Source organism: Amblyomma americanum, chromosome 9, assembly GCF_052857255.1.
Source record: "Amblyomma americanum isolate KBUSLIRL-KWMA chromosome 9, ASM5285725v1, whole genome shotgun sequence".
Lineage (NCBI taxonomy): Eukaryota > Metazoa > Arthropoda > Arachnida > Ixodida > Ixodidae > Amblyomma > Amblyomma americanum.
The window spans coordinates 1,419,217-1,436,440 of NC_135505.1; the positions used below are offsets into that span (position 1 = coordinate 1,419,217).

The 17,224-nt window shown below is 46.5% G+C and overlaps 1 protein-coding gene across 1 annotated transcript in view; it reads left to right on the forward strand.

Moving 5' to 3' along the window:
- Positions 1 to 13,833, forward strand: part of LOC144104304 (uncharacterized) — a 35,913-nt gene extending 22,080 nt beyond the window's left edge. Inside the window, exons 2-10 of the mRNA XM_077637214.1 lie at positions 2,334 to 2,417; positions 2,496 to 2,552; positions 2,820 to 2,876; positions 3,144 to 3,200; positions 4,372 to 4,425; positions 4,496 to 4,537; positions 5,765 to 5,832; positions 11,571 to 11,784; positions 13,574 to 13,833. Coding sequence (XP_077493340.1) covers positions 2,396 to 2,417; positions 2,496 to 2,552; positions 2,820 to 2,876; positions 3,144 to 3,200; positions 4,372 to 4,425; positions 4,496 to 4,537; positions 5,765 to 5,832; positions 11,571 to 11,678 — 465 coding nt within the window. The 5' untranslated portion in view covers positions 2,334 to 2,395 and the 3' untranslated portion in view covers positions 11,679 to 11,784; positions 13,574 to 13,833. The remainder of the gene's footprint in view (positions 1 to 2,333; positions 2,418 to 2,495; positions 2,553 to 2,819; positions 2,877 to 3,143; positions 3,201 to 4,371; positions 4,426 to 4,495; positions 4,538 to 5,764; positions 5,833 to 11,570; positions 11,785 to 13,573) is intronic.
- Positions 13,834 to 17,224: the final 3,391 nt, after the last annotated feature.

A 17,224-nucleotide genomic window follows, 5' to 3' on the forward strand; every position in this document is an offset into this window, starting at 1 on the left:
AGAGAGATTTCAGAGGCCTATCACATCCGTAAGAATCAGCACACGTGTGTTGCCGACCCTATGGTGGTTTTGCATGAAAGAGAGTTTTGTTATCTTGACGCACCTGTATGAGCACTTTTCCTGTCACGGCTGCGCGATGGCTTTTGTTTTGTTTGTGATTGTTCTTCCTTTTGTGTGTTTCTCGAATAAACGCGCAGTTGCGAGTAAGCGCTTGTGTGGTTTGGTCTCTCTTGTCTGTTGTCCTAAGTGCGCTTTATAATTTTTGAATATGGTTTCACTGATGGAGCACAGGTTGAAGGAACGCAGGCAGGGCACAGGCAGCAGGAGTAGAAAGAGGCAAACTATTCACTTATTTATAGCATGGCTCAAGATGGAGACAAAGAAGTAACGTTTTCTCTCCTTGAGGTTTTTAGTCCACACTTGCAGACTGCATTTTTGGCCGGTGGTCACGATATCCCCCATCCAGCAGAGTTGTGAACCCTGAAGCCATTAGCAGCAGGTTGCAGTAGGCGATCATGTAGAAGCGCAAAAAACAGGGACAAAGAACGACTGGACAACACGAGCGCTTCGTGTTGTCCAGTCCTTCTTTGTCCATGTTTTTTGCGCTTCTACATGATTGCAATGCAACAACTCGCCCAAAGGTCTGTGCTCCTGTGCAGTAGGCCTCCCAGTTATACATCATACGAGTCCCAGGCCCATGTACTGTGCGATGTCGGTGCACGTTAAAGAACCCTAGGTGGTCAAAATTTCCGTAGCCCTTCCCTACGGCGCCCCTCATAGCCCTTGTTCCTTTGGGACGTAAACAGCCATAAACCAAACCAAACCAGTTCGACATCGTCCGAGGGAACAGATTTCCGGGAGGTTCTCCTTCAAACTGGCCACCCTCTGGGCCCACAGGTCACCCAGAATATGGCCCAAAATGTTCACTGAGCAGCAAATAAGGTTCTTCTCTCCCACATGCCGAGGCCGCCCAATTTTCCCATCGTGGCACTGTCACGGTAGCTGTGTGACCTCTGAAAAAATCTTACCAATAGCCATTTCTCAGCAGAGATACGCAGATGCATGAAATAGAGGAGGGCGTGTGTTTGAAAAATATGGTGGATGATGTAGCGTGGTTAGGCCAAATTCAAATTAGCTGCACTAGCACTCCTGTTTTTAGTTTCGGTTCAAGGCTCGGTTTTCAAGGTCAAGGTGGCATAAGTGAAAGATAGGCGAAATTGTTGAGTGAGGGCCTATCGCTAGCGTACTAAAACTGGTGGAGACACTTAAGCTCTGCCTTAAGGGTATGACACGACAGTGCTAATGAGTTAATGCCCAAATATGCGGATTGTTTGTACTATATTTTACATTCATAGATCACTAGGAGTCTTGATACCATTCCTGGCACACTGGTTAAGCAATGCGCCACTGCCTTGTGATAGCACATGCTGACACTGGTGGGGCTTGAGAGCCCCAGAGCAACTTCTCGTGACAAATCATTAATGAAATTGCCACGGTAGGCATGATGGGATTGGGACTGACAGTGGCCAAACCAGCGAGTAGATTCTGTAGTGGTAGCACACTACAGGTTACCGGAACTGGCTTACAACTGGCTTGCAAACTTTGGCAGTCCCAAGAAGTTTTGGGGGGAAAAGCCTCCGAAACAACAACCCAAACACTGGGGCCTCGCCGAGGGCTTCTCAGCTGGCGATTTATGATCACGGCTTTCGTCAATTTAGTTCCTTCGTTAGCACTTGGACGTCTGCTGTGCGATGGGCGCGGAAGGCTCAATGTACAGCCACAAAGCCTCTGCTTATGGAAAAATGAGCCGTTTCCTCTAAGATGAGCAAAATAACACATGCCTTGGAAGAACAGGAAATAGAAGTTGTTTGTTTCTCAGCTTGCTCGGACAGATGCAGTAGTTGCTTCCAGCCTGAGTACTTGCTATGTCATAAACATTTCACTATTCACGAGGCCTGCAAGTGTAAATATAAAGTGCAGCAAATTTTTGGCATTTTTTGGCCTAATGATTGCTTTAATATTCCTGGGAATGCTCAAACTATGCTCCCCTCTTTATCGCAATCTTGCTTCATGCAAATAAACTTGCGGACATTTAGTGGCATATTTGAAGGGACACTGAGGACAACTTGATGTTGGCCTCTATGAATAGGTTGCTGAATTCTAATGACAAAGATGCACTTTCACTGTAAAAGGAGCTTTTATGAGTTAGGAAGGGAGAAATAGAAGCCATTTTCGGACACTGTTGTACCTTTTATGTAACAAGGGGCCTTTCTGTGCCACACTTCATTGTCGTTTCACAGTGCTTATTTTTTTATGCACTTCAATAATCGCAGATGAAATAGCGAGCTATGTTCGAAGGGGCCAGCAGCGTGGTGAGGTCATTGCAGAATATATTATGCCTCCCTCTCTGGACCCAGGTAACACTTATGATATTCCCGAATATCTTGTAAAATTAGAGCAAACTGAAATCTATGTTTCGTTTGATATGTTTGCAGGCGCACAACTTCACCAGGTGATGCTGACGCCCACGACAAGTGCTACAGGTGCTACAGGTAAATTTTTAACTGCTAATTTTTATTTCCGGCTCCCTGAAACATCACCAGTACAGACATATGAGAACAGGTGAATTAGCTGAGGCCAGTTCCTAGGGCCAGTATTCTTTATCCCTTGAGCAGTGGATAACAATATTAATAAAACAATAATAAAAAAGGAATACATTATGCCTCCCTCTTTGGACCCAGGTAACACTTATGATATTCCCGAATATCTTGTCAAATTAGAGCAAACTGTAATCAATGTTTCGTTTGATATGTTTGCAGGTGCACAACTTCCCGAGGCGATGCTGACGGCCACGACAAGTGCTACAGGTGCTACAGGTAAATTTTTAACTGCTAATTTTTATTTCCGGCTCCCTGAAACATCACCAGTACAGACATATGAGAACAGGTGAATTAGCTGAGGCCAGTTCCTAGGGCCAGTATTCTTTATCCCTTGAGCAGTGGATAACAATATTAATAAAACAATAATAAAAAAGGAATACATTATGCCTCCCTGTTTGGACCCAGGTAACACTTATGATATTCCCGAATATCTAGTCAAATTAGAGCAAACTCTAATCAATGTTTCGTTTGATATGCTTGCAGGCGCACAACTTCCCGAGGCGATGCTGACGGCCACGACAAGAGCTACAGGTGCTACAGGTAAAATTTTAACTGCTAACTTTTATTTCCGGCTCCCTTAAACATCACCCGTACAGGCAATTGAGAACAGGTGAATTAGCTGAGGCCAGTCCTTAGGGCCAGTATTCTTACTCTATCCCTTGAGCAGTGGATCCCTCAAAGCATTCACTGATTATCTGAAGCAGTATAAGGTGGTGTTGAATTCAGGTGCAAACCAAAGCTTTCTTAGATCAGCTGTGAAAACTGCCAGGGGGCCATTTTTGGTCAACTTCTCTGGGAAAAAGGTGCACATTAGAATCAAGTAAGTATGATAATTGGGCAACAATGAAGTATAACAGCAAACGAACGAACACCCGCCAAATTATAAAAAAGGAAACGGCTGACGTTTTTGGACCTGTCTTGGTCCTCTGCTAACCGGGAATACTATAGCACATGGTTGGCTAAGAAAAGAAATTCAAAGAGTGACTGACTAGTGTTTTGGGAGCCATTGCCAATCTCTCACGGGAAATAAGAGGACTGATCTGTAGCAGGCAGTGTGTGGTATGGAGGAAGGGAGGCTCAAGAGAGGCCCTTTCTCACTGAGTTGCACGATAGAAAGTGTGCTGGAAGTCGAATGTTTTTCTAAGGAATAACTGGGATTCTTTGACTGGCGGCAGAGCCAATAATGTTGAGCGTAGCATTGTCTTTTTCAACATTGTCTGCTGTGCATACACACTGAAACAGTGGCCAACAAGCAAGGAGGAGCACTCTTGTTCGGCTTCAAAAAATGTGACTTAACGGCCTCTCAAATTCTTTTTTTTGCTCCATCTTGTGTGGTAAGGCGCGATATGGCAATAAAGGCATTCATGCTCCCATTGAGCGAGAGAAGCATGCGGGCATTGGCGCCTATGCCTACCTGCTCCAGTCTGCACTGCTGAAGCTCTGTGCTGTACAGTGAAGCGAATATCCTCTGTAAAGGGGTAATGATACAGGCACGAGGCATTAACTTTCTTCTGGAACTTTGCACTGCAGTTGTGATGTGCTCAGAAAACGTTCTGTATTGGTGAAGGCAATGCATAGATTGCTGGGACATTTGCATTTCAGGTTTTAATTGCCAAAGTGCTTGCCTGTGTTTAATTTGCTATATTTTCATTAGCCAAAATGCAGTGAAGTGGTGTACAGTATTTTTTTTACAATGGTTTTGTTTGTTTAGATGTTGACTCGGTCCTGGCTTGCGTGTCTCCGACTGAATCTGATGTACGTTGTGGTCAGTGTTGGATTTTTCTCGATCCATTAGTGACCAGTTCTGAGATTGGTTTTGTTTCATGGTGATTCAGCCCCGCCTTCTACATCTCCAGAGGAAGTTGCTGTACCCTGTGGTGAGTCTAGTATTCTTCTCATTCATTAGAGACCCATTCATCCAGCAAATTTCGGAAGAAAAACAATTGTGCAATTGTTCACCATAAAATGAATTTCCAACTATGCTGAAAAAAAGCTCTGTGAGCCACTAAAATCAAGCACACATGCTTGTTTTGATTTATTTGCATCATTTTCTTTTACAATGAAAGCTCGTTAAATCTAACCCGAAGGGGACTGCAAAATTGTTCGAATTAAGCGAAGTTCGAATTATCGAATGGCAGCAGGAATGAGCGGTCATTGCGCCCTATCACACGGGCTGAATTCTAAGCAGTCGCACCTAGACTCATTATCGCGATCTAGGCGCTACTATAAGTTTGTGCCGGGCAATTCTGAGAATCAAATTCATGCGGTCCTGATGGCAAATAAAATTTATTGGCCAGTTATGCACCAGAAACAAGTACTAAAATGCATACGCGTAAGCAGCCAGCTTTAGTGCTAGAATATAGGACACTATTTATGCTCCAAAGCATGTTTATTTATGGGGAAGGGTTTTCAAAATTAAAAGTAATCGGTGATGTGCATTTGCTTCTGTTCCTTCTGCTGAGGCTACATAAGCATCATTTGGAGCTTGCCCAAGAGCTTCAGTGCAACGTCAAAGTTCTCATCGGCAGAGAAGTAGCGTGCTGCAACATCGAGTGCCGACACTACTTCACATGCGAGTAGAACCTAGAAAGCTTTGTTTCCTCTTCTCCTTTTTTACTGGAAGAGCACTGCCCGCATACTGCACAATGGGCGAGTTGCAGAAATCTTGAAGTTGGCTACCGTGCACAGTGAATACTCCTTAACGATGGTGGCTAGACCTGTTTTGGCTGAAGAAATTGGGTGCAGCACTGGAGACTTAGGGAGGCACAGAAACGTTGCACATCTTTTCTGCACGCTCCTGCTGTATGTTGTGATAAAAGGATTAAGCACACTCGTGCTGAGCCATTACTTGCGATGGGAGATGAAGCAGAGCTGTTCCTACCTGCTGCTTGTCACATGCATGTGGGGCATAAGGCGATCATCTCCAGCACTGCACCCAACTTCTGCGTGCAGGGCAACACGTGCCATGACGGAGCTCTTGCTTTGCTGGGTAGCTGACTTCCAGATTTCTGCAGCCCATCATCGAGTTATGATCATGGTTTCTGAGTTGGCCAAACTGCATTTCATGTCAAAAGTGTGATGTCTTTTGACCTCAATATGTGCAGAGGACACTACTCAAGCAAAGGCTCCTGCTACCCTGCCACTAAACACACTTGATGCCGTGAATGGACAGGTGAGCATGTACATGTTTATTTCCGTAGCAAGAGATTGCAAGTTGCATATCATACTAAACCCATTTCATAATAAGTCGTTAAGACTGCTTTGTTTTGTTGCATAGGGGTGCATAAAAAAATGCTTTCTTTCCTGGAAGCACAGCTGACTATTCTGTTGGTTCTGGTAGCTTTTGCATAAAGGCACACTAGGCTGGCTACTGTCACTTGCCACTGTCATTCCTTGATGAGAAAGAAGACGCACAAATTTGTTATGGCATGTTTGTTGCTGCAGCCACAAGATGGCTTGCCTTGGGGCGAACACCGTGATTGCTGCCTAAGCGGCCATTCGGTGGTATTTTGGCTACCAGCGATGCAAAGGAGAGTCATTTGCTGTTTGATTAAAACTTCTTTCTGGGCGAGTTTGTGCATTCTGAACCTAAGAAATGTAACAGCCCTAACTCATGCATCCACAGAACGTGAGGAGAAATACGAGGCACAAACGCCGACTCTCAACTTAAATTTTATTGATGGAAGGCAGGCACCTATAAAGGTGAGGAACAGGTGGGAAAAGGATGGCAGCGATACATCTGGGGATAACTACAGCATCGAAGAATGCACACGCTAGCAAGCAGTATAAGAAAATCAATCCATACCAAAACACACAAAAAAAATAAAATTGTTGGTCACTTGTCAAAAGTTGACCTCTGGAGCAAAGCACAATAAAGAGTGGTGCTAATGCACCTACTGCCATATTTCTTATATGGTATGCTTCCAGGCTGACATGCGCTGTCTTCTCGGCACTCTTACCGAGAATCTTGGTCTCTGAGCGGAGCCACGCACCCTTTGCACTTCCTAACCTGCATGCATAACCAAATGTGTGTACTTGTCCTTTAAATCACTTAAATTTCGGGCATGCTCCCCCAGACGTTCTCCGATGCACCGGCCAGTTTGGCTGACAAAGCTTTCCACATGTCAAGGCAATGGCGTAGACCACTCTTGTGGAACACGAACTGAGTTTCATGTTTTACCTGGCATGCACATTTTTTGGAACTGAAGCGATTTAAAGAGGCGAGTATATAGGTTTGGTTGTGCACGTTGGTTAGTGCAAAGGATGCATGGCTTGGTCGGGAGAGATCTGGATTCTCTGTAATAGTGCAGACAAAATGGCGTGTCAGCTGTGAAGTATACCATGTTGGGCAGTAGGCGCATTAGCAGCCTGTCTTTATAACTCTTTGCAGCAGATGTCGGCTTTTAGAAGTGGCCAACAAAATGAGTTTTTTTCCTTTGTTTTGGTTTTCTTATGTTGCTTGCTAGTGCTTACATTTTTTGTTGCTGTTGTTATCCCCGACTGCATCGCTCCCATTTTTTTCCCATCTGTTCCTCACTGCTATACGGCGTCTGCCTTCCATCAATAAAATTTCAGTTGACAGCCAGCGCTTCTGTTTCGTATTTCTCCTCTCATTCTGTGAATGCATGTGTTAGCACTGTTATATTTCTTAGACAGTTGCTGTTGCTGGTGCAGCAGAATGTCAAAATTGCATGTTGCAGGCACGTAACCAAGATTGTCAACACTTTTTCATGCAACTCATGTCTTTAATGCAGTTTTTGCCATCTCCAACCACGTGTTAACATGCGCTGTGGAGAAAAATTTCCATGAGGACTGCCAGGCAGAAAATCTTTATTTCTGCAAGTTAGTTTTAGACCCTGCTGGGTCCCTGGGCCACTGCGCGGTCCCGCACTGCATCATGTAGATCATGTCGGGACACGACGTTAGCAGCCCGAGTCACCGCAGCAAGCTGCGATGTCAAGTCTGCAGATGTGAGCAGGACCTCCCAGTCCTCTCAGCTCGAGATGCCGTGCTGTCCCTGCGGGGGAGGGTCAGTAGGGCAGCCGAAAAGGATGTGGGGGAGTGTGGCCTGAGGGTCACCGCATAGGGAGCATGCTGGGGACGCGCCACAATAGTGGGATAACAGCTGAGGGGATGACAGAGAGCGGGTCTGGAGGCGTCTGAAGACGATCTGTTGGAAGCACGGTGCAAGAATACTGAGGTGTCGACACTGCGCCCGCTGGAGCGTCCCGATTATGTTCTGCCACGGCGGAGTGCGCCATGCAGTTTGGCTGCAAGCCGACAGATGGCGCTGATGTCAGCGGGCCCACCCTACAGGGCTTCACCCTACAGTGGAAGGCAGCGGGGCTGACTTACCCAAGGCATTGGGGTTTAGGGATAGTGAAGGGAAAGTGGATTTTAAGAGGTTAGAAGTAACCAAGCGAAGGTTATCTGATTGGTGGCTGAAAGCAAGACAGGAGTAAAATTTCACAAGACATGGCTAGGTGGCTTGAGCCACCGCCCGATGTAAAGGGTTCAGCCGTATCCATCCATCCATCCATCCATCCAGTTGAGCGGTTCTGGCGCCTTGAGATTCCGCTGCCCAAGCTCGATTTTCGCTTTGGTGGCGTGAATTTAATTCAAAACACAAAAGAAATTCGTTGCTTAAAATTAAAATCAGTAGTGTAGCAGTCATAAAATTTTGTTTGCATGAAATTATCTTGTGCAAAGCGGTTAATGATAATGGCTCAGTCGAGCAGCACTCGAAGCTCATTCCCGTTTCGCTTCCTCGCTCAATTCATGTTTCATTCTATCTAATCATTGATCTAAGCATAATAAAGATAAGTGGGGGTCCTCGTGCCCTTTTACGCTCACAAGGGCAGAAAAGTATTGCACCGGAAAGTTTTTGCTTGATGCTTATCGTTGCTTCTTCACTCTGTATGAAGACCGTTCAAACATTGTTTCGTTGAGTGGGCTAATTTTCAAGATGCAGAGCACTAGTATAGCGAAGCTATTTACAACTCGTTTTAGGTAAAAACTTTCTCACGCTGGAAATGTATCAGACGGGATGAAAGGGTGCGTCGTATCGTGTACCATAACCCAATGCGAAAGCTTGAGAAAAAAGCATTTTTATTCCGATGCAAATTATCATAGAACGGGCACAATTTTCAATAATCTCCTTTCCACTGGATGCTAAATGGTGATGCGGTGTATTTGTTGAAGCACCATCAAGTGGAGGCATCAGAGTGGCAGAGTCAGAGTCAAATTGCTGTCGCTTAACCGATGGCTACAAGGCTGTTCCCTTATTTGCAGGCATCACAGCATGCAAGGAAGCTTGGAGAGGATGTATCGCCCTGTTGTTGTCGACATTCGGCTGACGTAGCTTGGATGCTTGTGCAGGAGGTTTCCTCTTCCGGGGTGGTTTTCTATGTCTGTGGCCGTGTAAGATGTCCTGTGGCCGTGTGAGATTCTTAGGACAGTTCGGAAACACAGTCACCGACCGATTTTTCGGAATCGAAGGGACCCGGAAAATGGTCCGAATAATCGAACAGACCGAAAAATCCGTGAAGTACAAAAAAACCACTTTATTGAGATGAAATTGGCTTAAAAACGTCACTGATTTTACCTCGCGACAAATTTCTCTTGCTGGCGACGATTTGTGCCTGTATTTGCTCCAAACTTGTGCTTTCACTGTATAGGCTAGACAGCAAGGTCACTACATTTAGTTGGAATACTTCCCACTCTTCTTTGATGGACCCGGCAGGGCCATGTTGTCCACAACCCGAGTGTGCACCACACTGCTCGTCCAACACATGCAAAGATAAGGCACTTTTCATTCAAAGAGGCGGAACCGCCCGACGCAATCACAAAACGGCGAACGGATGCAACTTCGTGAAGACTGAGCGCCACTCGGTCGACACGGTCAGAGAAACCTAAGTGACAAAACGACGAATGGCAAACGTATGACACCCGCCACGGTGGCTTAGTGGTTAGAGCGCTCGGCTACTGATCCGGAGTACCCGGGTTGGATCCCAACCACGGTGGCCGCGTTTCGATGGAGGCGAAACGCTAAGGCGCCCGTGTGCTGTGCGATGTTAAAGATCCCCAGGTAGTCTAAATTATTCCGGAGCCCTCCATTACGGCACCTCTTTCTTCCTTCTCTCCGTCCCTCCTTTATTCCTTCCGGCCGAGATGCGAGATAGCTCCTGCACAATTTCCTTCCCCCAACAACCAATTTTCAACGTATGGGACAAGCAATAATTGCTCGCGACAACGTGGGCGACAGAAACAAGTTGACAGAGATGACAATCTGGCTGCAACCTCGAAGTGTCGGAGATCGCAGGGACCTCTACTGGCAACAATGAGGTACCGAAAGTATGTCAAGCCAATCCACAGCGCCGTAAATCCACCTCAATCCAAGATGGCACCTTTTGCGCCGGCGGAAAGCCGATAAGATGGCCGATTTTGGCCCGCAGGTGACTGAAATTAGTCCGAAAAATCGAGCTTTTGAACTTTTGATATCCGAAATATCCGTCCCGAATATGTATGTGCTTCTATGGGGTGACTGACGGCGCCTCATTAAGGTCCGAAATATCCTACAAGACCGAAGTTTTGGAGTCCGAATTACCCGTCGGCTACTGTAATGTAGGAACTGCATCTCTGGAAAGCACGAGCATTTCTCCCGCGTAAAGTAGCACTTTTATCGAGCTCCGCATAATATGCCCGGGATATCGCATCCTCTGCAAAATGCTTGGCGCAGACATGGTCAGTGGGCATTAATATCTGGTCTGCCCTAGGAATCGCACGGCGCCACTTCTCCAAACGAACATTGTCGGATGGAGCTTTGAATAATGGCACACGCTCCGCACATGTCTGGTAGCCCGAATTGCAGTTCGGCACGAAGCACTTTCTTCCCATTGCGCTGCACTCGCCTGCTGTGGTCTACTCTGCCGACGATAGCCAAACACAAGGTCTTGGTGCAAAATAAAACAACTTGTTAAAAACAGCACAGCAGCGCAGCTGCACACTCCGAAATGTGCCAAAAGCACGTGCTTAGTGCCGCGCCACGCCGGACCGAGCCGCCTAGCGTGGTCCGGCCTTTCGCATCACCCTCTAAGTTAGCGACCGGTTCCCATGGCAACACTTCCCTCTCCCCCTGACATATTGTGGCCGCGAGTGGGCGGGGCTCTTGGGCACAGCGGGGGGAGAGCGTCAACACCTCCATATGCTATTCTTAAACCGTGGTTGGGAGTGTGTAAGAGAGGGGTGGGGAGACGGGTAAGTCCGGCGGTCCAAACGCGGTATTTGCGTGAGCTCCGCAAAGGTGTGCGCTCACTCCCTTCATTGATTGTTGTGGAAGTGCAGCTTTTTCTGGCTTCATTGCTGGTTTTTTACGGCTGTGTTGCTCAACTAGGATGAGTTTTCACGGTAAATATTGCTTTTCGTTGTTTCCTCTTCCTTGCTGTGGTGACCTCTAAATTGGTGTCCCCAAATTAACATGTATGAAAAATACTGATAAGGTAGGTGAGGATCTGGAATATGGAAGGTGGCTGAACGTTCTGGCGTAAGGTGTGCCCCAAAGATCTTGGCAGGACTCCTGTACCATGTTTCCTCACATTATTCCGTGTCGCCGTGGATATCACAGCCAGTAAACTGCTACTGTGGAAAGGTGCATACACGTTGAATAGGTAGCATGCTTTCACTGTCACTTTGTGCATCGTCCTCTTGATCGATGTCTGTTTGTTTCTGTCATTTGTGTTTTATTCAGACCTTGCCATCGGCTGTTACCATTCACAAGGTACACTGGAAGACTGCTTCATTGCCCTCGCACTGCTTGTGACTGTGACTGTGTCAGCGATTTCAAAACCTCTGTACAATTGTCATAAAGTGCTGTAAGGAAAAATGCGACTGATTGTTCTTTAATGACTGCAGGTGCAGGTACTCTCGGGACTTATCATCACGGAGGCCAAGTGGAATTTCCTGCTGCAAAATCGCACTTATGCGCAATTCACACTTGAAATGGCACGAGTAGTTTGGTAGCGGGAGGAGGCTGCTGCACGCAGTCTCACCGGCGAAGCATGCAGGAGCATGGCAGGCTCGTTGAGAAAAATGCCTGCCACACCGGAGAAGGTAGAGGCAGTTGCAAGTAAGCACACTTTGGAAGTTGAAGTCCTACTGTGGGCACTATCGCATCTTTGTTCCACCTTTTTTATTGTTTTTATTCAATCTTTCTCTTCAATCTGTACAGCTTTTTCGGATGTCACAATGCATCCTTTATAAGAATATTGTGATGGCACCTTGGAAGTAATTGTTAGTGTGTGCGTGTGTCGTCCTTTCTGAGAAAAATTAATAACTCACGCAGTGATCGAGGAACTATCCATTGACTGCGAAAGCATTAGTGAGCAGTGACAAATCTATTATCATTCTGGTAAAATAAAAAGCCTCCGTGCACAGCAGTCTATTTCAGTAACAGCATATTTTTTGTCTTTCTAATCGCTCCCTGCATGTATGTTGCCTTCCATGTTGATACATTTATTATCTTGCACGTGGCTGTGCAGTGTCCTGTGTAGTCCCATGTGGACAAAATTTGCCCAAAATGTGCCAATGTGGCTGCGTAAAAATAATAGTTTGATTCAGTTACAATTGGTGTTTGAGCATTCTGTTAGACCTCTTTCTATTCTGCTCGTGATACAGTAAGAGCTCGTTAATTCAAACTGTTCATTCGAACTGTTGCCTGGGTTCTGGCACAGCCCTGTGTATTTCAGTGGGGGAAACTCGATATTTCGAACAAGTTGGCATCTGCAAAAATTAATTCGAACTAGTAGCTCATGGCTGACATCGCTCCTCATAGCTAGAAGTTGACCCACAGTGGTTGCAGTGCGCTGCAAATTTAGTAGAGATGTAAAGCAATAAAAAATTTAAAAAAGCCAAGCGCACGATGCTGGCGCAGCCCGCACTCCGGTGCTTGCCATAGCAGGTTTTCGCTGCAGGGGCACTCGCCCGTGCTGCTAATGCTTCGGCACAAGCCGTTCCTGGTTTTATTTGTGCCGCAGTCCCTGCGTCACTATCACATGGTGTGCACAAAGCAGTTCGGCCGCCGTTGTCATGCTCTTTGTGCCGCAAACTACACGGACAGCGGTGTGGAGACATTGAAACCCTTGAGTGACGCCGATATAATTGAGATTGCATGCTCTCAGCAGACGCCACAGGGCTCTCCGACGGTGAGAAGGACCGACAGTGATGAGTCAGACAGCAGCGACGGCCTATGCCACTGTCAGGTGCATGTGAATAATGTCAGTGCTTGATGTTGCAGCATGCTACTTCTCTGCCAGTGAGAACTCCGAGTTGCGCTGGAGCTCTTGGGCAAGCTGCAGTTGATGCTGAAGCCGTCTCAGCAGAAGAAACACTAGCAAATGATGATCACTTATTACTTTTAATAGTGACAACCCTTCCCTGTAAATAAACGTGTTTTGGAGCATAGATGCTGTCACCTTTTCCAGCACTAAAGCTCACTACTCATGTGAATGCATCCCAATACTTGTTCTTGGTGCATAACGCATGAATTCTCAGAATCGCTGCCACTAACGTGTAGTAGCGGCTAGCTCGCGATGTGTGACTGCGTGTGTCTGCTTCGGGTGCTACCTGTGTAGTGGGCGCAACGACCGCTGACTGTAGCGCCCATTCGATAATTGGAACTTCGCTTAATTTGGACATTTTTCCGGTCTTCTTCGTGTTCGAATTAATGAGATTTTACTGTATTTCACTCTAAATGCCATTTTGATACAGCCGCACATTTCTTTCCAATGAGCACTGCATGTTTTGATGCTGTTTACTGCTAATTTTTGTCCTGTGTGTTGATAAATTATTCATAGGCCACATTTTCTGAAAAAGATGAAGTTGAGACCCAATTTGTGTTATCTGCATTGCTCTTTCAGATTGCTTGCAGAAATACGTGGAACTACATCCTGCTGCCGAACCACTTGTACATTCCAGGGTTGGGGCAGCAAGGAAGTAATTGCGCAGCTTTTTCACTGAAGCCGGTCGACAGGGAAAGCGCGGCAAAGCAGTAAAAACCAAATCCGCTGGTGAAGTTTTGGAAAATGCATAACTTTCTTTTGCAGACATGTGGTAGTGTTCGGATGGTACCTCGTAGTAAATTTATAATAAACCAGTCGTGAGCTCTGAACCTCAAAAATTGGTGTGCTTCCTTTTACTGCTACATGTCACCTCAAGAACAATCACATCCAATGGCTGAAGTGCGGCTAGTCCGTCACTATTCCAGCATTCAGCTTGCCGGCATAGTGGCTTGCCATTATGCTGGCAACATGGCTTGCCATTATGCCGGCAACCAGCTTGCCATTATGCCACCAACCAGCTTGCCACTATGCCGGCAACCAGCTTGCCATATGCTGGCATAATGGTTTGTCATTATGCCAACATTCAGCAGTTCCCACTACCATAATCCATCAAGATGGTGGTTTCCACTTCATCCACCATTAGCCAGATTTCTGACAGGGTACCATTCCTTGACGTCCTTGTTTCACGGGAACGCCAGGGTCTATCTTTCAGCGTATGCCGAAAGGAGACGCACACTGGCTGCTACCTATATTGAAACTCAGTGCACACTGCCTGCCATAAGAAGGCCGTTGTTAGCACGTTACTACAGCGTGCGAAAAGGTTGTGCACAAGGCCCTGGGATGCGACCCTGGACGCGAAAAAGTTGCGGGATGACATCAGAAACTGTGTATATCCTAGGCGCTTCCTCGACGCGGTAGAACGTCAGCTGTCAAAACAAGAACAACCGGACGCCCGCCCTCCGCTCAAGAAACGGGCTCCGTTGCCGTGTATGTCCCGGGTGCAAGTGAATGCCTGGTACGTCTCCTACGGGAATATGACGTGTAGGTGGCACATGTCCCGGCCAGAAAGATGCGCCATCAGCTTGTAAAGGTGAAGGACACACTGCCAAAGGAAAGATTCCCCGGAGTTGTCTACGAAATCCCCTGCGCAGACTACAACGGTGTGCATATCGGGGAAACTGGAAACTACCGGAAGCGATTACAGCAGCACGCTAGGGACGTAAAAAACACGAAAACATTCGCAACAACGCCTTAGCGGAGCACGCCGTCGTGAATGGCCACAAAACTGACTGTGGCATGGCATGGATCATCGCAACCGAAAAAGTAGCAGCATGACGACTTCCTTTGAAATCCCTAATCATACAAACTATGGCACACTCGTTCACCCGGAACGACGGTAATCTACACACGATATACGCACGCTCCTTGCACCGATTACTCAACCATATTTAAACGACCCTTGTTTGGTGATGAATTTATTGTGAACAAGGCTTCCGTGTGGAAGCCGGAACGTCAAGAACTAATCTTTTTTCACTGGTCGGCGTCTCTTATTTTTCAAATGTACGCTCCCGGCCAGACGGGACTCCGTGACACGCGCAACTTTAATATGTAATAGTGCTAGCAATCGTTTCTTGCCTTTCTTGAGAAGAAAGAGCTGTCAAGTTCACCGAAATATGGCTAACGACCTTTGATTTCACTTTACTGGTACAATAATATCACAGCTGCACATCATTGCTCTCCCATGGCATGTGTTTAATGCATGTCTTCTGTGTTTGCCTTTTTTAGCCTTGTGTGAAGTACACAAGGGTAAAGCTTTGAACTAGTGGGCAGAACATAAGGATTGTAAAGAGCGGGTGGAACAAGACACCGAGTTTTGATCCTGATGCGCTCCACAACCCTTGTCCTGTGTAAGCTCTTGGTTTGAAAGGATCCACTGGAATATAGTCTTGGGCAGAATATAGTGTGCAGCGTTCGTTTTTTTCTATCTGCTAGTGTTGTGCATTATTTTTTCAGCCATTCTTGCTCCGGCCTATACGGCCTGCAGTAGCATTTATGCACCTCCCTCCCTCCGCGTGCACCAACGTCCTCCCGCAGAAATGTTTTATATTGGTTGTGTGCAACCAGAAATAACGGCGATTAAGAATGAACACCTGCCTTTTCCCTCTCAACTCGTATATATCGTACTGAGCTACACAAACAAAAAAGCTACAGGCCGGAACCAAGCTCCGGCCATGCTCTACTTCGGACCCACGGGCGTGCTGTCCCGCGTGAGTGTTGTTTCTTTTCTTTCGGTTTTTGTCCCATAAATGTACAGCTGAATAGCTCTCTATGCCTTAATTACGATTCTTGGCCGATCTCCAAGTGGCCAAAGTGTGGGTCTGTGCCATTTTTTGTTAGTCAGGAACACCTGGCGCCTGGCTTCGAAAAGATTGATTCGTTTACTTCTGGTTGGCGCGCTCGATCATGCTTTCCCGAAGCCTGCCCGATTGCCCTTCTTTGCTGCCGTAGCAGCGGCTCTTATCGCATCATGGGCCCCGCGTTCGAGGAGCGACTTCGGCGAATGGGTGCTGAGCTGGGCCTGGATCCTTATCAGTACCCACCATTCAACGATCAGGCGATGAATGCCGACGACGATAGCGACGATACCGATCGTTCGGCAGGTTCGTAGGACTCTCCGGATGACAGCGGGGACGAAGGTGGTGACTGGTAAGTAGTTGTCCTAGTTTATTGTAAAATAAAGCTGCAGAGAATGTTTACTCCATTCGACTCGGTGCGAAAGCATGAATTTGCGCTGCGTAAAAGACGATGAGCGGGCGGTGCCGCTCATCGACGCTCTGCAATGCACAGCGCGACAGCTTGGTTGAGCGGCCTCTGTTGTGTTCGCCCTCCCTGGGCTCGACTGCCAGTCGTGGATCATTGCGTTTTTTTCTCTTTTTTTATTCCGGCATAGATCGGCAATGGACAATTTTGGTAAGCTCTGAACCTCTGGATTAATGCTTTCGCCTTAAAAAATAAACATTGACGAAATTGACTATTCACCATTCCAGCGACAGCTGGCGGAACAGGCGGTGGAGATATGCTGGTTTAACGCCACAAAGCGACCCAGGCTATAAAGGACGCCATAGCTGCTGAAATTTAGACCACGGTGGAGTTCATTAACCTGCTCTGACATCACTAAGTAAAGGGGCATCTAGAATGTTAATTGCCTTCATCGAAATTCGACAGCCGCAGCCGGGATCAAACCCACGGCTTTTGTGTCGGCAGCCGAACGCCATAGCCACTGAGCCACCGCTGTGGCTCGGGATGGAGATGATGGGGGAATTACCGATAGAAGCGGTAGCGAGAAACAGCAACGAATGGGGCTATGATATTCCGCAAATTTTTCATTTATTTCATTTATTGTTTCCCTTAAAAGCCCGAAGGCATTACATAAGGGGGGAGCAAAATCAAGGTCAAAAGGGAAAGAATAAATTGACAAAAGAGAACAATAACAAAACAAAAAAAGAGTATGTAACAGGTAAATGATCTTGTCACGCGTATACAATGCAAAGTAAAATTCACGGGTTTGAAACACGAGAAATATATATATATATATATGAAACACTCAATTAATACAACAGAAAAATTTAGTGAAAAAGGCATCACACAGCAAAAAAGTAAAAATAAGTAAAAAATAATCAGCTGTTCAAAGTGCCGAATTGAATATGGCAAGAACATTTTGCCTTCATG